This window comes from Tamandua tetradactyla, chromosome 8 (assembly GCF_023851605.1).
Source record: "Tamandua tetradactyla isolate mTamTet1 chromosome 8, mTamTet1.pri, whole genome shotgun sequence".
In the NCBI taxonomy this organism is placed as follows: Eukaryota; Metazoa; Chordata; class Mammalia; order Pilosa; family Myrmecophagidae; genus Tamandua; species Tamandua tetradactyla.
Window position 1 is genome coordinate 7,639,681 of NC_135334.1, and position 22,625 is coordinate 7,662,305.

At 40.8% G+C, this 22,625-nt stretch overlaps 1 protein-coding gene across 4 annotated transcripts in view; it reads left to right on the forward strand.

The window, feature by feature from the left end:
* Positions 1-15,358, forward strand: part of ARHGAP32 (Rho GTPase activating protein 32) — a 450,472-nt gene extending 435,114 nt beyond the window's left edge. For all 4 annotated transcript variants that reach the window (XM_077112455.1, XM_077112453.1, XM_077112454.1 and 1 more), the window contains 5 exons: positions 573-718; positions 2,819-2,890; positions 4,915-5,790; positions 6,479-7,458; positions 9,309-15,358. In XM_077112455.1, the coding sequence (XP_076968570.1) occupies positions 573-718; positions 2,819-2,890; positions 4,915-5,790; positions 6,479-7,458; positions 9,309-11,564 (4,330 nt within the window). In that variant the 3' untranslated portion in view covers positions 11,565-15,358. The remainder of the gene's footprint in view (positions 1-572; positions 719-2,818; positions 2,891-4,914; positions 5,791-6,478; positions 7,459-9,308) is intronic.
* Positions 15,359-22,625: the final 7,267 nt, after the last annotated feature.

Here is a 22,625-nt window from a genome sequence, read left to right on the forward strand (position 1 = left end):
TATAAACTTAAGAAAGTCACTTAAACTAAGTATCTTAATTTCTTGTCAGTTGTAAAATGAGAACAGTAGTACCTAACTCATACAATATGGTTACTATATTAATAAAATGAGATTATACACATAAAGCACTCAGTACTGTGTCTGGCATTCAACATATGTTAGCTATTCTTCTGAATATTTTTCTTCTCTTTTGGCTTAATTCTCTCTCCACTCACAACTAAATTCATTGTAACTCTGTTTTATTTTTGAGATCTTACTATTTCTTATTGCCAGGCATTTCTTATTCCCACTTATTTCCCAGACTGTGAGGTTGGATCTACATATGAAGATCTGTAGGAAACTGGTTGTCAATATTAAAGTTCATACTATTGATTTCCATTTCATGCTTTAGTCATGCAGTTTAGTTGTACTCTGTGCAGTTTACTATGCAAGAGGAAATGTGTGTTGACTATTTTAGCTGGGCCTCTCCAAGCTGTTTGACTCTTTCCATCATTTATTTACTTCTTTTATATAAGTAAAGGTACTCTGTTGGATATCTTAATGCAGATTCTTTCTCTTTTTTGTTTTCATAGGAAGAGGCCCCAAAATAAAATGAAAAAGTCTCCTGTGGGCAGCTGGCGTTCCTTTTTCAATTTGGGGAAATCATCATCTGTCGCCAAACGAAAGCTGCAGCGTAACGAGAGTGAGCCTTCTGAGATGAAAGCCTTGGCTCTGAATGGTGAGTGCCCATCGCTCTGCCATGTCCTGCTGCTGCCCAGCAGTTTGTAAGGTTGCCTGCAGCACTACAGGTCTGGTGGCTCTGTTTTTACTCTGGGTACACACATACTATCCTGCGATGATATACTTTTGTAGAATATGCCTGCGGTTATGTTGCCATATATGAGTTGTCTTCTTTCAGTGATTTTTAACACCAGAATGGAGAGGGTAATACACATCATGTATAATATGTAGAAGTGCCCAATTGCTTAATGAAATATGTGGGTTATATATAGTATGAATGTGACTAAAAACACACATGTTTTTAACATAGCTTGTATATTGTTGGTAATATAAATACTATTATGGTGTTCAAATTGTATTGATCTGTATTTTTACATATTTAAAGCAATTACAAAACCATGTTTCAACATACATTTCAAGTTTGTAACTTATTGACCAAAGAGGCTAACTTTTTTTTTTTAGAAGCCATCTTTTTAACTAAGTGACTTATTGAAGAGAGTGTCTTAGTGGAGCAAGTAAATCTACTATTGTTGTTGAAAAAACTTCTTTTTGAAAAATAGCTTAAAACTCATGTTCTGGAGATACTAGCAGCTTCTGCATATAGGAAGGCTAATAGTCCTTTATTTTCTTTTTAGGGAATGTTAGAAGTAGACTATTCGGTTCATTTAATTGTCTTTCATTCAGTTTGCAAACATGCACTAAGTAAATGCTCAGTGGTTTGATAGCAGGCCCTGCAGAAAGAAAATTAAGGCACTGCTCATGCCTTCACAGTCTCCTTGGGAAGTCATCTTTATAAGAAGGCTGAATCATAGCTATTAAAATAGGGGGCTTACATAAGGTATTTATGACCGGAATTGTCAATTCTTGTGGCACAAGAAGCTGGTGGTCAGAAAATTGAACCTTTGGGGTTTAAAGGATAAGTAGGGATGCACCCAATAGACAAGGGACTGAGAATGGTATTTCAAGAAATGGGAGCAAAGTGTAGACCTGTGTGTGAAACAAGGAATGGTAAATAACTTGACTGGGTAGTAGGGTGTAAGCAGAGGGTTCTGATCACTAGGTGTATTGTATGCCCTGCCAAAGAGTTTTGCCTTTCTCATACACTCCATAAGAGTTATCAGGTGTTTCAATATGTAACATAATTGGACTTGTGTATAAGAAAGATGATTTCAGCAACAGTATAGGGAATCTGTGGGGAGGATAAGTCTCTAACGACTGGGCAATCAATTAGGAGACAGTTACACTTGTATGGGCAAGGAATGATGAGTGCCTGAACGAAGCACTGTTTCAGTGGGCTTGGCGGAAGGGATTTGAGAGAATATTTAGGAAGCAGCATCCATAGGTATGGGTGACTAAATGATCGTGGAGGATGAGGGAAAAAGAGGAGCAAAGATAGTTTTCAGGTTTCTGAATAAATGACAAGGTAGATATGGTGCCATTATCACTGTAGTGAGTGACGGTTTGGGGAAGAAAAATAACATGTTATTTTGGACATAGTGAGTTGGACATGCCAAAGATATAATTAGTAATATGGGTCTGGAATTCAGTAACGGGTTTTTGTATGGAAATACAGATTTGAAAGTAATCAGCAAACACTGAGGGGTGAAAACTCTAGAGATAGATTTGATCACCCAGGGAGAGCCTCTTGAGTGAGAAGAGGAAAAAGTTGAGGACTGGAAGAGGAGAGTCAGAAGAAGTGGTTAGGAAGGTAAGCAGAGAGCCAAAGAGGTTTCTGGGAAGGGTCAGCAACGTTGAGTACTACTGAGGCGTGAAGAAGATGAAGGTATTAAACAAGTATTATTCAAGAGGATGAAGGTATTTAACAAGTATTATTAAAGTACCCTTGTATCATTTCAGAAATATAAGTATTTTAATTCATCTTTGTTTTTAAGCCTATAATCCTTTAGAAAATAGATTTTACTCATAGAACAGTATAACACATTGATAATAGGATATGAAAATTGAATGTGATTGTCAAAATGAATAGCTAATTGCTCTTGGAAATTTTAACATCACATTTGTAAAGAAAAAAAAGGATCCCTTTTACTACATATATAACAAACAATAAAGCTTCACACTCTTTGATTTTGAACTGTAGGTGGCAGGGCAGAAGGAACCCTCCGCTCAGCTAAAAGTGAGGAATCTCTTACTTCTCTCCATGCAGTTGATGGTAAGATGAAAAGCATCCATCGTTCTATTCTGAAATGTCTCCTAAAACAGCTCAGCACTTGAGTAAAATTTATAAATATTTGTATAACAAATAGGCTACTGACTACCATTTCATAAGAGTAATAGTATCTAGTTAGTACCGTTCAGATTAAAATTCAGCAATGATTTGATATGGTACTGGTCTTTTCACTTTGAGCATGATTGCTACTCAGTCTACATGAAAATTGATAAAATGTTTTAAGTTGGACATTTAAACTTAATGTCTAGTGAAAACTAATGTTACGGGCGGGCCGCGGTGGCTCAGCGGGCAAAGTGCTTGCCTGCTATGCCGGAGGACCTCGGTTCGATTCCCGGCCCCAGCCCATGTAACAAAAACGGAGAAACAGAATACAATAAAACAAGAAAATGTTTAAAAATGTTTCCCTTTCTTCCTTCCTTCCTTCCTTCTATCCTTCCTTCCTTCTCTCTGTCTTTCCTTAAAAAAAAAAAAAAAAAAAAAAAAAAAAAAAAAAAAAAACTAATGTTACCAGTTTTTCCTTCTTTAGATTTCATGTGAGCACAATGTTACAAAGTATAAAATTAAACAGTTTTGATATTTAGACCCATAGTCTTTTGACTTGGAAATGGCTTAATGTGATGTTAAGGTTCATAGATAAGATTTATTACAGGAGGCCCTTTACTTCAGAGGAGAATTAGTACCATGAGAAGGCAACTTAAAGGGTATGTACCAAGAATGGGGACCAACATTTCATAGCAAGTAGTGAAGAGGTTTGACTGCAACTTCACTTGAAAAACAGAACTAAAAAAATTAAGGAAAATATATTTTTGTTTTCTGTTTTGCAAAACTTTGGCTGTAATTGCATCTGTGTACCAACTTGCAGAATGAACAAAAAATTACTTTAATGTTAGTTTAGAAGGGACTTTAATTTTTCTGTCAAAGCCATATAATAACACAATAGGACATCCTTCTCTTGATGTTTGGCTTGCATGGTAGGAATATAAAGAACACCCTTTTTGCACAAATAATTAGGTGTTTCATTGATTTCTCAAGGACTTTTCTCAATCCTTTGATACTCAGACCATGCTCTTTTGAAGTGCCTTGGGGCATCATCATCTCAGTCAACATTCTCATCTTTTATGAACTCTTCTAATGGCCAGATTCTCAGCAATGAGTGGTTTTACTTGTGATACAAGTTCTCCTACAGACAAGAGAGTGGGTGGCGATGATGCTAGTGTTAAGCAGAATAAAATATTTAATAGGGATTGGTTTTATAAGTGAACAGTACATGAGTGGATGTGTTTGTTAAAGCAATTTCTGCCGCTTTCTATTACGTTTTCTCTGTGGCAAGCCTAATAATTCTAATGGAATACTCAGAAGACTTTACTAGTTGGTCATTTAACAACATCATAAAATTGTCTCTCCCACTTTTGATAACTCTGCCCAAGAAGCTAAAGCCTGTTCATAAAGTACTTATGGAATTCTCTTTAGGTATCTGAGGCAATTCTTTAGTAAATATATGTAAATAATTTATGAGGTTTTGGAGATTTTTTAATTGAGAAAAATTTCAATATTTTGGAAATACAGATGCTGTAAGGATGTTTCTCCACCAAAAAAAATATTTTCTTTTGTATATTCAGAGTACTATGTAAAATGATTAATTCTGCTTCACAATGCATATGTGAGTTCAGTATGAAATAAAACACAAAGAAATGAAAAACTTGCCCAAAGTCACAGAAAGAGTCAGTGTTGGACTAGTAGTGGGACCTACAAGTTCAGATCCTTTTTCCTTTCCAGACCATCAAAAGTGCACAGTCTCCCTCTGATTATATCAGAGGTATCTATTTAGCATTTGGTTTGGGAGAGCTCTTATTTCATGTTTGAGTGAGCTATGTGCACCAAGAGTCATTTACCAGAATGGAAATGAGAAATAACGTTTTCTTACCTTACTTAGTGAGTTGCTATTGTTATGTGTATTTTGTAGCCTGTGGCATTCATACTTTGGTGTTTATATCCATATTTGCCAGGCGATTCCAAGCTGTTCCGACCCAGAAGACCCAGGTCTAGCAGTGATGCACTATCTGCCTCTTTTAATGGAGAAATGCTGGGGAACCGCTGTAATTCCTATGATAACTTGCCCCATGATAATGAAAGTGAGGAGGAAGTCGGGCTGCTCCACATTCCAGCCCTTATGTCTCCTCATTCTGCTGAGGACGTTGACTTGAGTCCACCAGACATTGGAGTAGCCAGCCTGGATTTTGATCCAATGTCATTTCAATGTAGTCCTCCCAAAGCCGAATCAGAATGTCTGGAGAGTGGTGCTTCCTTTTTGGATTCATTGGGGTATTCCAAGGATAAACCAAATACTAAGAAGGATGCAGAAGCAGGTGGTAGCCAATCACAGACTCCAGGCAGCACTGCAAGCTCTGAGCCTGTCTCTCCTCTTCATGAAAAACTGAGTCCATTCTTTACCTTAGACTTGAGCCCAACTGAAGATAAATCATCTAAGCCATCCTCATTCACGGAAAAGGTTGTCTATGCTTTCTCTCCAAAGTTAGGACGGAAATTAAGCAAATCACCTTCCATGAACATATCTGAGCCAATTTCAGTGACCCTTCCCACTCGAGTGTCAGAAGCCATCGGTACAGCCTCAAATACAGCAGCTCAGAATGCACCTTCTCCAACCCGAAACAAAAGCATTGAAGAGAATGAAGTGACAAACAGATCCCCCACCCAGATAGTAAAGATGAAAACTAATGAGAGAGAGGCCCAGGAAGGATGTAAGTCGGCAGCCCAGCCCCTGGACCAGGTGGCTACTGAGGAAGTAGAATTGCCAGGGACAGAGGAGCAGCCCATCACAAGCAGTCAGAGTAAGGCCATACCTGCTGGACAGACTCAGACAGGTACCATTTGTTTTCCTCCATTCTTTCTTTAAGTTGAGAGGGATCTTCAATCGTGTGTGCCATCTGTGCCTTATAAGAGAGAATTGTGCTCCACATCTAGCCTTTAATCAAAGAAAATGCTTTTCTGGGTGGTGCTGGTGGCTCAAAGCCCTAAATTAAAACCAATCACACACAAATCCCCAAAAGAGCCAGTGTCCTACTTCAGAACTTCATAAAGTCCTTTATGTCTTTGGACAGTCAGAATCCATGGATAATTTTTGCACAACTTCGTAGCTCTTGATTCTGTTTTCTCTTCTAATAAAATACCTATATTATAGCCTTACAAGTTAACAAGCCAGCCTACACCATCAAATGTAAGCAACTATTCTTAATACAATCTGCAAGCATTTGGAGCTTGTTTTCTAAAGTCTTTTCTGAGCCAGGTGAGGGACCTGCTTTTTTTCCATCTGTATGGCAATTCAAGAGGAAATTGAAACCTGTAACCACTGTTTGTTTTAGTTTTCCTTCTGAACCAGATGTGTTTTCTACAGCATTTGCATGTGGGATAGAAGATCATGGATTGCCATTTTGAAATATGGAAAGCACCTATTTTTTTTAATGATCAAATGGGGAATGTTTGGCTTTCCGTATAAGATAACATAAGCTACCTACCTTTTCACTCTCATTTTTTTTCCCAATTTCCCACTAGGAGCAGTTACCTATGACCCCCCTCAGGATTCCGTTCCTGTCAGTTCAGTCTCTCTAATCCCACCACCACCGCCTCCGAAAAATGCTGCCCGCATGTTGGCGCTAGCATTAGCAGAGTCTGCACAGCAAGCTTCAACTCAGACATTGAAGAGACCAGGGAATTCTCAGGCTGGTTATACAAGTTATGGAGACGTAACAGTGGCCTCAACTGAAGATCAACTGCCCAATTCCTACTCTAGTTTTACTCTAGATAAGGCCCCTTTCCAAACTGATATGCCCGCAGAGCCGTTCCACCTCCAGAACAGTGCGTCTGGCAACTGTGACCAGCCTATACCAGACTCATCAGCCGTGGGGGGCCATACTCATTCCAGTGCAACTCAACTTGGGACACAGTCCCATCCCATAGACCTACCAGGGCATCAGCCACATCCAGCCTTTTTGTCTGGGGACCCAGAAAAGGCCATAGTCACTTTAATTCCCTTAACAGACCCGGAGAAGCCCAGTGACCACCTCTGTTTCCCTGAACACCCATATGGGAAGACCAGCATGCCGGCCGTCTCCTTTGGGGGCCAGGACCAATGTCACCCTCTCCACAGCGGGGAGAGGCCTCTTCCTCAAACTGGTGCCCGCACGGATAAGCCCCATCTCCCTTCAGAACTTGCAGACAAATCTTCCCCTCCTCCTAACTTGCCTAGGGACACAATCTATCCTCCTTCTGGGTCCCCAGAAGAAAATACCAGCACAGCCACAATAGCCTACATGACAACTCTTCCAGCAACAGCTGAAGTAAGCTCCGAGGACGCCAACTGGGATGTGGCTGAACAGCCCAGCGCAGCTGCCTTCGCTGTAGCCACCCTTCAGCGCGCTCCTAGAACTACCCGTCCCCTCCCTCCACCTCCTTCCCAGAGGCCTGAGGAGCAGCTCCCAGCCATGGGACAGGGACACACAGCAGCCAGCAGAGGAGGAACTAGTTTCCATAAGGTAAGAAGGGGAGGAAGTCAGGTGAAGTAAATATACTTTTTCCAAAGGTATGTCACTTTTCTACAAGGAGTTTTCTTATCTTTGGTCACATAAGACATTTACTTTTAAACCTTGTGGCAGATTTCTGTGAGCCATTTCCCTTCTGAGGTTGAAATCTGCCTTTCTCTTGATGTTGATGTTTCTTTGAGAAAGGAGCAGTTACTTATTGACTGCATTTTAACCAAACCTACCTGCTATTTTTTTTTCTTCCTAAAACTTCTAGGCTGTTTCTTCTTAGTAGTACAAAGGGATCATGATCAAATGAGTTGAATTGGACTTTAGCGGTCAGGGTCGCAGGGCCTTTTTTATTTCTTTTTTAACTCCATCACTGATTCATTGTGACTTTGGGCAAGTCCTTTAATCACCTTCTGCCAGTTATTCACAGCTACACAATGAGAATGCTTCCTTCTTAAGACATGCAAGACTGTTTGCCTTGCAGACTCTTCAGAGGTATGAGTGTCTTAGGATGTTTTGTTATTTTCTCCACGTTAATCAGCAGATCATTCCATAGTCAAGCACCTGCTTTGATGAGAGAATGAATGTTTTATTCAGAATGCTAAGGTTTCTTCTTTATTTTCTTATTTAAAGTGCCGCACATTTCTTGAAGTCACCTTGAATTTGGATTTCTAGTCCCTGGAGAAAGATGTTACTTCTAGCCCTTCCTCTCACAGATTGCACATTTACAGTGTCCCTCTGAGGTTTCCATATTGGTATGAGGCTAGTTTGGGCCTCAGGTGTGCATCTTACTGTCTTTATATCCCCAGCCTGCTGCCAAGGGCACTTTGCCCTCTGTTGGAACAAGTACAGCAGGCTCAGTGCCCCTTCCCTGGAAGACTTTCCTTATCTGCTGGGGAGAGCCCACCCCCCTCTCACACTGACCACCATCATCACACGAACTCCTGTCTGTAGGGAACGGGGTCCTATGGCCAGTCCACAGATGTGCCCAGGTGAAAGATATCACACTCGTAACTTCAGGCCATTGATTAGTATTAGCTCAAGCCAGGACAATTAGGAGATGCTTCCAGTTGCTTCTTAATCACTTTAACATCATGATCATTTCTGAATTTTGCCTGTCATTACAAAGAGGCTCTTCTTGTGACATCAGGGCCTGGTAGCCTTCTCCTTTTATGTGGACCATTTGATCCAGTCCAGTTGAATCTGTGCCCTCTCCACCGAGCCCCCTCCCTCCTACACACCTTGCTTTTCTCCCTGTTTTGTGCTTTTGAGATGCTCTTCCTTATCTCTGGAAACCTCTCCCCTGCCCCTTCCCACAGACCAGAATGGAATAGGAGATCAGAAAATGTATTAACCTCTGATTTGAATGCCACCTTAAACAAGTCACTTTCTTACCCTTCCCTGAATAGGGAAGTGTGTGTAACTGTGAATCACTTCAGAAATCTCCCCAGATAGAGTAAATGCCTTTTTATTTAACAAAATGGTGGTGGTGATGATACTGAGCTAGACAGGTAGACTGGACATATATTTTTAAGCTTGATAATGTTATTTGACCAAACTTCTTTTTTGACCCACACTCTCAGACAATGTCTTTTGGCAATCTCATTTCACATGGAAAGCCTTCCATCAGTTAGAAAACTTTGAATAGTTCTTCAGAGATGAGACTGCTGCCCTGAGTGGTAACACAAGCAGTGGAGACAGGTGGGCTTCCACCAGTCTGGTCTGAATATGGCTTTGGAACTTTCCATCTGCTACCCAAATAGCGTCAGCCTGTGGGGTACAACTTTCGTAGTGTTTGAGTCCATAGAGGGAAGCATAAAAACAAATAGTTCCATAATATTATTATCTTTCACTAGGTCCACGGATTAGTTCCAGCTCCAGAGAAGCCGCCTGGACCTAGATCCGATGACGAGCCTGTGGCTGTCTTTGACAGGGATGATAACGCAGTTCCTCTGTGTTCCATCTCCACCACCTCTTTCCACCCGGGCCTTCCGGAAAAGGTCCGTGAGGGCAGTCGGGCCCCACTGCTACACCTGCGAGCTGAGTCTATGCCCTCATATGCTTCCTGCAGCTTCTCCACTCCAGTCCCCCCAACCAGGGTGCTGGAGAGCAAGGTTGCTGCTGCCATGCACCCCAACAGCACAGATGCTACCGGCACTTCAAATTATCATTCCTTTGTCACTGCTTCGTCAGCCTCTGTGGACGATGTTTTCCCTTTACCACTGTCTGTCTCACAACCAAAGCATGCTTCTCAGAAAACACCATACTCCTCCTTTGCTAGGCCCGATGTCACCACTGAGCCCTTTGTTCCAGAAAACTGTTTGCATTTCAACATGATTCCAAACTGCCAGTACCGTCCACAGAGTGTACCTCCACACCACAATAAATTGGAGCAGCACCAAATCTGTGGCTCCAGATCAGAGCCACCAGCCTCCACAGGCCCTCGTTATAATACGTACGTGGCCCCAGGAAGAAGTGCATCTGGGTACCACTCCAAGCCATGCAGCCGCATTGAGTATGGATCGTCTATGAGCTCTTCTGTTAGGAACACTTGTTACCCTGAAGATATCCCCCCATACCCTACCATCCGGAGGGTACAGTCTCTCCATGTCCCCCCATCATCCATGATCCGCTCTGTTCCCATTTCACGGACAGAAGTCCCCCCAGATGATGAGCCAGCCTACTGCCCCAGACCCTTGTACCAGTATAAGCCATATCAGTCCCCCCAGGCCCGCTCAGATTATCATGTGACTCAGCTTCAGCCTTACTTTGAGAATGGTCGGGTCCACTACCGCTACAGCCCCTATTCCAGTTCTTCTAGTTCCTGCTACAGTCCAGATGCAGCCCTGTGTGACATGGATGCCTATGGCACAGTTCAGTTGAGGCCCCTTCACCGCCTGCCCAATCGTGATTTTGCTTTGTACAACCCTCGGTTACAAGGAAAGAACTTGTATAGCTATCCTGGTTTGCCTCCCCGTCCCCGAGCCAATGTGATTGGCTATTTCTCTGGTAATGACCATAATGTAGTCAGCACGCCTCCAAATGCTGAAGTAAAGCACACTCACACCTCGTGGGATCTGGAGGATATGGAAAAATATCGCATGCAGTCCATCCGGCGGGAGAGCCGTGCTCGTCAGAAGATGAAGGGGCCTGTTATGTCCCAGTATGATAACATGACTCCAGCCGTGCCAGACGAGTTGGGTGGAATCTATGTCATCCACTTACGCAGTAAATCAGATCCTGGGAAAACTGGACTTCTCTCTGTGGCAGAAGGAAAGGAGGGGCGGCATGCTGCCAAGGCTGTCAGCTCTGAGGGAGATGACCGCTTCTATAGGAAGCATCTGGAGCCAGAGTTAGATAGAGCTCACCACCACGGAGGCTATGGCAATGGACAGTCAGAGAAGCCATCCCTCCCTCAGAAGCAGAGTAGCCTGCGGAACAGAAAGAGGCATGACATGGGCTGTGGTCTCCCTGAGCACAGGGCACCTCAGGAAGTAAGCCATAGGCAACTGTGTGAGTCTAAAAATGGGCCGCCTTATCCCCAGGGAGCTGGCCCGGTAGAGTATGGGTCCAAAGGGATTCCAGACATGTTGGAGCCTGTCAACTACCTGAACTCTGGAGGGAAATACCTGGCAACTGGGCAGGAGTCTCTAAGACTGAATCACAAAGAAGTAAGGCTCCCCAAAGAGCTGGAGCGGTCTCGGGCACGGCAGCCTCCAGCCCCAGAGAGACACTCCAGAGACTGCTACCAGGAGGAAGAGCACCTCACCCAGTCAGCAGTCCCACCCCCTAAGCCAGAGAGGAGTCACAGCCTGAAACTCCATCACACCCAAAGCATGGAAAGGGACCCTAGTGTGCTGCCACAATACCACACACACGGCAGGCGCCAGGGCACCCTGACTGTCCTGTCCCAGTATGACAACCTGGAGGATTACCACTCCCTGCCCCAGCACCAGCGTGGAGGGTTTGGAGGAGGAGGGATGGGGACACATGTGCCCCCTGGCTTTGCCCACCCTCAAAGCAGGACATATGCTACAGCTCTGGGCCAAGGGGCCTTCCTTCCCACAGAACTCTCCTTGCAGCATCCGGAGACACAAATCCATGCAGAATGAGCCCTGGGAGCAATAGAGTTGAATGAAGCAGCCTCTGCTGGACAGTGGACTGTTCTATTTTTTTCAATAACCAAAAAGATTAAAAATAAAACACTACAAACCCCCAGCCACATTCAAAAAGAAAAATAAATAAACCACCATCTCTCCCTGCCCTTGCTTCATTACCACCTCTTCCATTTATAGACTGTTTCATTTTTGTCATTAAAAGAAATCTGAATGATTGTAAAGCACTGTGTTGAAACCCTGTTGAAGAAATTTGTAACAGACCATGCTTGCCATATAGGGGCTGATTTGTGAGAGCCTGAAGACTGACTGTCTTTAACTGAATTTGCTTTTAACTTTGTCCTTTCTTCTTCATATATGCTACACAGTTCAGAGCATATTTTCCATCTGTTTCCTGGTTAGGTTTTGCATTTTCTGCATTTCTACCTGCTTCTTCAGTAACCATTCAGATTTCCAAGACTGACTTTCAGTTTTTCTAAATGTCCTAAAAGGGTCTGAAATTATTCATTAAGGTAGAATGGAGAAAGACTTCTCCCTTATCCTTCAGATAAGTCAATCAGACAAATAACAACCTTATAATTAAAAAATATATATAAAGTAATTAAGACTTTAAGGATTAAACATAAGAAAAGTGATTTTTAGTATCCCATAAAATGTCAGACTACTCAGACCCAGGCCAAACTATGCTTTTTATTCTTAGTTTTCATACTTGTTCCTCACAGTCCATTTTTTTAAGTTGAAATTTAAGGAAACTTCTTTGTTGGAAGAAAGTAAAGTTCTTTTTCTCAGTGAATTTTGTTAGCACCAGGAAACTATATCAACATTTTTAATGTGTTTCCTACTTTCAAGATTTTTATTTCTATAATATCTGGTAAATTGTAACCTCTGTAAAACATTTCATGCCATCTGTTCTCCTAAAGCAATTTTTTTTTTCATGAGGGAAAAAGCCAGTGGCATGGTTTAACTGGGTAAATGCACATAATTTATCATGATTACAAATTTACATGTAATTTGTTTTTAAACTAGAGTACAGGTCCCCTGGCAATTCTTAAAGGAGCTACTAATTATCTATTAGTAATCTGCAAATTACTACAGTAGCCCCTTAGTCCATATTACCCTCTCAACCAGTTGGAGTTCTAGGCAGTTGCCATTTAAGTTCTGAGTAATTACATATTGTTTGTTCACTCTGTACTTGTGTGATCACAGTTTCATTGTAATTGCCCTTTACACCAGCATTTCAGGTATGGCTCTTTATTATTCCATAGACATGTGACGCATGTCTGATACCCGGGACCTTCATTTAAAGTTGCATTCCTTTTTATGGTAAGAACAGGACACTTCTCAACCCCAACTCCATTCTGTTTCCTCAACCCACCCCATCATAAATATGCCAGGCTAGCAATGTAGTCCTCTAATTACAAAGTGAGTTTAGATTGTCATTTCATCTCTATAAGTCTTAATAATATTTGAGTGTTATACATTGACATAGTCTAAGTGTTCAGTTTGTAGTAGACACTAGGAGAATTTCATTCCATTTACTGGATGATCGCTGCTCTGGCTTTTTAAAACTTGGAATTAACTTTGATTTAGAGCAAAGGAGGAAATCTTTTAAGAGGCTGAAATCATGCTGCTATTATTGCTGTGAAATTGTATAAAGATTAAGATTCATGCCAGTTCGTTTTTTATTTAAAAAAATCATGTGATCGCATTTTAAGGGTTTATATTTAGGAAAAGAAATAAAGTTTTAAGAATAACACATTAATATGTGGAAATAATGCTCTGTAAAATTTTCTTTTGTTCTCCCAGAGTTGATCAGAGGGAGTCAATAAAGATTATACTAGAAGTTTTAAAACTCGAATATGCAAAAAAGCCGTGGAACTTTAGACCTCAACCTTGAAAGTGCAAACCCAACTGAAACATAATCAAAATATTAAGGAAACCTGATAAATGCTTCAATTGGTACACGAACATGTCACGTTCTATATGAAGGAGTTTGATCTTTGCAGAATATAAGCACTCTTTTTTTTTCTTATTGTAACATTTTTTTTTTGTCAAGTAGGCAACCATTTGCCCCTTTGAGATCACACCAACCCTGTAGGTTCTCACCAGCAGCATGGATCCTAGAAAGCAGGGCTGGCGTGACGAGGAGAGGCACGTGGCTCTTTGCCACCAGAGTTCAGGAGGAGGCGGCAAAGGAGTCCTGTCCAATCTGAATATTTTTGGAATTGTTGTCACACACATTGTTTACTCCTGAAATTAAAGTCTATGTTTATAAATACTAAGATGAATTCCTCAAAGCAATTTTTTTCTAGTCTATGAATTTAGAAATATAAGGTGAATACTTTGAATATAGAATGACGATGGAAATTACTGGTATTATGTGAAACACAAACTTAAGGTGAAATCTAGAGTTGTTTCATTTAATGTCTGTAGATACAGCCTTAACTTTGGTTTCAGTTATTGCAGGACTTTGAATCTTCCCTTCTGAAATTGTGGGGTAGAAATTGTACACAAATCACTGTGAGCCAGGGCACCTCAGTGCAGTCCACCCTGTGTGTGGCTTCACAGATAGAGCAGTTAAATGTTATCACTTTCAAATTTCCACATGGAGTGTTAGGACCAAGCAAATGAAGCTGCCTTATGCATTAGACCCATAATTTAATTCTATGGATATTTTCATAGCCATGTCCAGATTTTAGCCTTTTGGCAAAATCCTGAATCCACAGTTTGGTTTGATTGAAATAAATATTCCTTGGATGTCTGGCTAGAGATTTTGCTGACAACCCCAGAGGTGCCATTTTCTTGTTAATAAATTTCATCCTAGCCTTACTGCTTACATGATTTAGTTTCCTTTTAGACATATGAGTCCTGGGATGATCCCAAGGGGAGAGCCTGCACATTTCTTAGAAACGTAAAGCATTTTTCAAACCTTAGGGTCAGGTTGGAATACTCTAGAACTAATGCTTGCTTCTAAAGAAGAGGGCCCATCAGCATGAATGGAGATGGAAGAGTAGAAAATCAAGTTGGAAGCGCAATGGAAGCGTACGACGCAACTCTGAAATTTGCCCCTTTAGTTAAGGAGCTTGTGAAGCTCATTTCACTCTGTTCCATTCAATATGGTGGCAAAGTATTGCCTGAGAAGAATGTGTAAGGAAATAATAATGAAAGCAAAAGTATGTCAGAAAGTTATTTTCAAATGGTTCGAGGCATGTGATTTTCAGTACTATGTTACAGAAATGTTGGGAATGGTGTATTTTAACTGCGTGCAAGGTAATGTTAGTGTGCACAGAGGGCCTTTTTTTCTTTATCTGATTAGTACTGTTAATGTTCAAAGAATTTTTAAAAAATGGTTGTTTTACAGTTTAGATTCTGAGATAGCAAAACCCGATTTTCAACCATGACCTGCATGAGAGAAGCATCCTAGGAAGTCTTAGATCATACTTTTGAGTTCTTAACTTTAATTTATATAGTGCTTTTTATGTTTTAATATCTTTTGTGAACTGGTGTAAATTGCTAATGCATATAAGCTTGTGTATTTTTGTAAATAATTTTGTGATTTATTTCTTGACCTATATGTAAATATTTAGAGTCTCATTTCTTCCAAACTTATTTGAAGCTGACTTGTGGGTTTTGGGGTTTGTTTCTTTGTTTTCTTTGTTTAAGTTGGGGCGGGAGGGGGGAGTGAGGATTTTGTACTCTGATGATCCAACTGGAGATATCTTGTGGTTTAAAGCAAATGTCCCACTGAAAGCAATTCAAATATCAACAGAATTATTTCAGGTTAAAACAGACTTCTTTGTGTATGTGTTTCCTTCTTTAATATGAATTAATGAAGTAGATGGGAGGGGTACTTGACTTGTGATATTCAGACCCAAAGACCAAGTGTTTGTATGACGTAGGTTATTGTGCTAAATGGTATTTGAGAGCAGGGGCCAGATGCCTCCTTTTTATATCTGTTTGCCATGGTGTGCTGCCTAACAAAATTCCCCAGGTCAAACACTAATATCTTGAGAAGTACAGCGACCTCTTGAGCTCTATTGGGAAATCTAGGCAGACTTGTTACATCTGGGGCTGCCCTAAGGCATTTGTGCTCTGCTATTATGAACTGACTCCATGCTTGAAGTTCCCTGGAAACAGAATTGACTTCTTTGGTTTCTCCAGCAGGGGGTTCTGAATGAAAACCATATTTCTCAAAGATTCTCTCGAAGTCTTGGGTATCCTGCTGATTCTTCTGGGTGAGATGGTCAAGGGAATCCCTCCCCTGGCACCTGTGGTGAGCTGACTTGGGGCAGACCCACGTAAAGGCAGAATTTTAATGAGACCAATTGCCGCAACAACCCAGCTATCTGCTCCACAGTACTCCACAGCTGATTCCTGTTCCAAATTTCACAAAAGAAATAATTCAAAATCAACCAGGATTTGGGGAAAAAAAATAATTCTACAATATTCAGCTATTGAAATATTGGTTTTCCTACTAGGGATAATAATTTATAAATTATTCCTCATTCATTATTTTTAATTTTTAGGGGCCTATCCCTTTTTGTCAGCAAAAGGGAAATTTGTTTAGTCCAGATGATCCTAGAGAACCAACCAGCTTTTATATATCTGCGTATAAGCAGTTACAATAACGACTTTCAATAAATACTCCTAAACCTGAATAGGTATTTCCATGGAAACTCAGCTTAAATGGGATTAAAGAAAATATTTGTATACCATTTCCCCTGGGTCTTCTATTTAATTTCTGGAACTCATTTTCAGGCAAGTGATTTCATCACCAAACTCGTTTCAAGTTGATGAAAGACAGTATCTAGATCTTAATAGGTGTATTTATCATTGACAAGTCGGTGACAGATATTTTGGGAGCAAGCGATTTTTCTATTTGTGGTTCCATAGTAAAAGGCACATAAAAAGGTGATATTGACTTTCCCCATTACAATAAAGCCTTAGGCATCTGGAACCCACCTAAGGTGTTGTCATTTTCTTTGACCATGTTTTTAAGACTGCACTTCATAAAAAGAAACATTTTGAGATTCAGTTTTAAGTGTTTTGATTAAAATATTTCCACCATATATTTAAACCATAAACTTTGCTGCCAATATACTTTCAATGTCTGTCATTTACATTATGAATTATGGTGTTATAGTGATACCCTCTGAGAAGCATTGAGATAAAAGAAGCATTTGTTTCTGTAGTAAATAGTCAAACCCCATTGTCTTTCTTAGATTCTTGTGTCTGTCTTTTTTTTATACGTTTTTCTATATCCCTCTTTGCTTTCTGCTGTCACTTCTTATTGTCTATAAACTGTCTGTAAACATTTCTTTCCTCTTTCTATTTGTAATTCTATCTGTCCTGGAAATGACATAATTAACCTTGTCATAATGATCAGCAAAAGAAGTTCTGAACTGGGGCCTGAAAGGTTTTTTTGAATTATACGAACTTGTGTCATCAATTTCTTTGCTATTCAGAGATCTCCTGTCATTATCTCCTAACAGAATTGCTTGGATAGCTGAGTTTCTGAAAATGAGATCGTATTGTACAAGGTGTCCAGAAGGGAGAATGAAAGAAAGGCTGTACGGGTTTCTCTACATTTGATGTTTTATGAGAAAGCTATATGATTGGACAGGGTGCCATTTTTTCTGTTAATAATTTCAGAGTATTTCTCCCCATAAAACAATGCTTGTCCATAAAAGACATTTAGCATCCACAAATAAGTCTAGTGGGGAAACCCAAAAGGATGTCATATAGACATACAGCCTCAGTTATCATTCAATTAGTGTTTTGGGTTTTTTTAATTCTCTAGCATTTTGAAAAGTATCCTGAGGGTCCTCAGCCGTTGCTTCATGCATACTAGGTAAGTAGTCCTCAAACCTTAGACTATGTAAAACACCTGAGGAGCTAATGAAACAGAAGATTCCTTGGGCAACTATTAGAATCTGATTTCATAGAGATGGGATTGAGCCCAGAGGTCTGCATTTTAAACACCACCACCGCCCCCTCATGTGTGATTCTGCCATAGATGACTAAGGAATACTGATATGGACAAGCTTGTTTAATAGGCTTCTCTCAAAGGTAAAGCCCCTCTGGTCTTGACCACGTTTTCCATTTGCTTCTTGATTCCCCAGTACTGCAGTGACACAAATAATTTCTCTGTCCTCGGTGTTCAAACGTTAAGCCCAGATTCAATTATGTATAACAGTGGCAGGTAGAAATTAGGACTAATTGAGCTGAGCAAACAATACAGAAAATATTTCAGTCCAAAATTCTCTAAAAAGATGGCAAAAAAATTGGTGACTGTTCATGAGATTGTGGTCATAACAATCTATCGTTGTGTCTTTTAGAAGCGAGAATTAGATTGGTTAGGAAGTACAGCTAACACATCTTTGTTATTCAGGCAGTCAGCTGTCTGAAATACTGAATTCATGGGAAACAAATAAAACTTAGAACTAAATGATGTGCTCTCACTCCTCACCAAACCTTTACAAGAGCTACTAGCACATAATCAATGAGTATATTCCATTTTTTAGTTTTATGTATTTTATCAATTGTGGACAACCACATAGTATGGTATATGCCATCTATTAGCTCATTTATGCTTCATAGTCTATTGGTGTGTAGATGAAACCAAGACACACAGGTTAAACACCTCACCCACTCTCATAGAACTAGTGATGAGTGGTGCAGCTGAAATTCAGACCCAAGCATTTTGACACCAGAGATTTTAGAGTTGGAGAGTATTGAGTTTGTATCTTGACTCTGCTACTTACTAATTCTAAAGCACTTAACTACTGAACTCCTCTAAAATTACTTTTAAAACTTACTAAACCATGGACTTTCTCATCTCTAAAATGGGAGTAGAATACCTGCTTCTTAGAGTTGCTGTGAGGATTAACTTACATGTTTCTAAAGGGGTTGAAGGAGAGCAAGAACCCAATAAATGTTATTCAGGATTTTTATACTGAGATGGTGCGAGACCATGCAGCAGTAAAAGGGAAGTGGTTTCTATTATGCTTCTACAAATGTGTCTAAGTATTCACTCAGTTGCACAACATTTCTGAAAAATTAAATTGAATGTTCTCACATGGTTGGTATACACCTTGCACACAGTCTCAGTTGGATATTTAAGACAATTTAGGGATTAAGATGAGAATTAGTAAAACTTGGAGCACAACATGGTAGTGGAGAAAACCCTCATTTGTCATGGGGTCTGAGTAAATACCTCCTTTGTGATCAGTGAAAACCCTTATCAATATATCACTGATTCTTTCTACTGAATAATGCTTATCTTCTGTGTTAGCGCTGTGTTATCTACAGCTTACCAGATGACTTTGACTTTCAGGGAGATGGACGTTGGGCACCTCTCTGCTGTGCCTTCTCTGCTAATGGGAGTTGCTTTCTACAAGCAAAGCTTCACTGTATTGCCCTAATTGCTCCTATCCTAGGCTCGCTGAACCTAACACATAGGGTGAGAGGAATAGAAGACACGTATGAGCTGCTGCAAAAGGAATAGTAGAGCGAAAGAACAGGTATGGGTATTTTACAAAAGAGCTTAAAGATAGACAGCTTGACTATCCCTATATTTTTGGATGGTTAAACTTGGCAAATAAACACAGTCATTTCTTTCCTGATTCAAGGTCTGTTAAAACAGAACATCCATCTGGAGCAAAAGCATATAGGGATTGTACTAATGGGAGCTAACTGAACTAATAATTTATTGATGAATGGCCACTTACCAGGGTATTCTAAGTGCCTTACATTTATTAATACTAACTCATTAGTCTTCCTAATAATTATGTGAGGTAGCATATGACTTTAGTCAACATTTTAAGTGCCTGTGTCCTGACCAGAGCCTAAGCAGGATTCCAGCCCAAGCTCTGACTTTAGAGCCTGCAATTTCCAGCCCTCACCTCAGCACGCTACCTCTGCAGGGCAGATCTCCACCAATGATGGCACCTGGACACACAAAGCATCTGCTTTCTCTCAGGATGGACTAGGTTTATTCTCTAACAACTCCACCAAAATCTCATTACCTTCACACAGAGAAGGTGTCATTCTTGTTCATGCAAAGTCTGCCATGGGCCCAATGACTCCTGGGTAACAATCCACTGGGCAGCCCAGGCTGGGTGGAATCCTGCACTCCATCACCTGAAACCGGTGCTCCTGGGATGGTGTGGCGAGGGGCCCAGAAATGATCTCCCCCCTCCCTGCTCATGACCCAACAGCTGGAATTAGTCTCAAGTCCCTGCCCAGCTCCAGAGGCAGCAGCGAGTGAGTGCAGGTGCCTGTGGCCTGTAAGGAGTGCAGAGCTGGACCACAGAGAGCAGCCTTGAAGTCTACCACAGCAACTTGCTCTCTCCTCTCTGCTTACATTAATTACTGACTGGCCATGTACTAGAGAAGAACAGTGCTGTAGCTTCCTATCTGCAGAGAGCTACAGTTAAAATCCCCAAGCCCGGCCCTAGATGTAACAGTTGTTTGGATCAAATAAGTTCAGGTCTGTAGGTTGCCTGGTGTGGCATCACTCCCAGGCCCTTCAATCGTGGCAAGAGATTAAACCTGTGTTTAATGAGTAAAACTCATGAGGACATGAGTTTTGTCTTGTTCATATCCAATGCCTCAACCAGTGCCTAAAGCAAATAGGTGTGTCAATACTGACTGAATGAGTGGCTGTCACTGTTACCGTGGACGTGCAGTGGGAGGCATGGGCTCAGAATCACTGGGTACAAATAGGTGTTAGGAACCCTTTATGTTAGGTACTGGAGTTTAATAGGTTATCTTACTTCAGTAGCAGGAATGAGTCTGATACCATTTATTTGGCTTACTTTCATGTTTAATAAGCATACTTGGACCACTAGTCTTGCAGTTGGGTGGTGGCCCCCACTGCAAAGATAAGTAGGCCTTGATTATCTCAAACCCAACTTCCAGAGTAACTAGACAGTACTAGAAACAGTTAGGAAATCTTTCTAAAGGAGATCAGTTTTGAGAAGTGTTTGGAAAGTAGGAAAGGGAAGTTACTCAGAGGACAGTAAGGGAGATTTTTTCTAAATGTCCAGGAAAGACTTTCTCACACCCGAATGAGTTTGTTCCTGAATGCTTATCTCAGCCACGTGTCAGAAGGTTAGCTAAAAGCACAGGGACCAATCCCAGTGATGTTACCAGCGCCCTGCGGAGAAAGTTACTGGGACTCCAAGTCCCCAAATGCCCTCCGATCCCAGAAGCCTCCCGCACTCCCTGAAAGTAGTTGCCGTTACTCTGGATTCACTGTTGCCTGGTCCTCCCTGATACAGACACTACCTTTCCCTTGTTGGCCCTCTTGCTACCCTTAGCAAGTGTTTCACTTTGATTAGGGTGGGAGATGGTGTCTTCCTACCAGAGTTTGTAAATACTAGGATGCCAGAGGCTCTCTTGGCTGTTTTGATTTTTATGACTCTTATCTAAAAAACAATAAGCAAACCCCAATGAGAGAAAACGTGATGGTGGAATTACCCATAGAAGATAAGACTTAACAAATGAATATGAATGCTGAATCATTAAATTGATATCTCTTTTAGTCTCCACTATTTTAGAGCAGCTAGAAGTAAAAACCTAAAATTGTGAAATTGTAACCCATGTCAAAGGCTGGGATATGTTCTACAACTAATTGTGGTGCTGTACTTGGAAACTTATAGCTTTTTTGTATATATGTTATTGTTCACAAAAACGAGAAGGAGAAAAAAAGTCAATTGTAATGATAAAAAGCATTTAAGCCCTCTAGCCTCCTATATTCTGGAGCAGCTAGAAGGAAAAATATGAAAGGATTGTATGGAAGCCCATGACAAACTCTGAGGTCTGTCCTGTAATCACTTTTTGAAGAGTGCTTTGAAAACTATTGCTTTTTTATTTCTTTGCTTTTCATATATGTTATACTATACAATTTTAAAAGTTTAAAAAAATAAGCCAACTAACTAGTAAACTATGTAGGAATAGCTTCCTTGCAGCTAGGCCAAAGCATCCAAAATTAAACAAAAAAAAAAAACAAAAACCATTTTGCTACGCTAATCACAAATGAGTGTTCCAGGATAATGTGCTATACCATCCCTCTCCTACCTTTTAGCAATTTCCTTGGCCTTCTTGAACATTTCTCCCTTACAAAAATGGCACCTTCTGTCTCCTACTTTAGAGCATGTGACTATTAGTCCAAAGCATGTCTTATTGTCCAGGAAAGTGCTAGACCGCCTATTCTGACCCAGAGTTTCGTGACAGTATAGTCAGCTAACCTGTAACCCACCCTACTGGGCAAGGGAGGAGACTTGAGGGTGAGCTGGCAAGCATGAGAGCCAGCCCAAAACATATGCAGTGCTCACAGAGGAAAATGGCTTGTGTGTGTGTTCTGATTGACCTTACAGAGTGGAAACAATCGAATGTGGACAACCACTGAGCATGGGTGTTGGATAAAGGACCAAAACATTAAATAGGTAATTGGAGTATAACCTTAACTCCCTCCCAATTCTGAGGTTGTGTGATTTTTATGAAATTCTAAGGATGGACCACCTGTGCTGCCTGGAGGTCATATAGGAACTGCCTGCGCTGCTGCTTAGTGCATGGACTGTCCCCTCCACCTGGAACAAACTTCTTCCCACCCCCTCCAAAGACTTCCTACAGCAACCTAAATTTAAAACCAACTACTCATTCTGGCCTATGGGATCTGGCCCTTGCCTGTCTAGTTCCTGGACCTCAACTCCCTCTCCTCACCCCCACCCCCGTCTTTTCCATTACAATTCAGAAACCAGTCTTTTTAAAAATCTGAATTTCCATACCCAGCCTGTTCCTATCCCCACTTCCTTGCCCAAATCGTTGCCTTTGTCTGAAAGCCCTTCCATGGAGCTCCCACATGGTCAGACAGGCCTTTCTTGATAGCCCAGCTTGTGGTGGAACCTGATCACACCACTCGCTTTATTCTCTAAATTACTTTTATCGATCAGAAATTGTTTTATTTATTGGTTTTATCTGTTAATGGCCTCTATCTCAATAGGTTTATTGAATAAGTGAAAAAATTATTGTTGAGAAAGAAAGGGACCACTG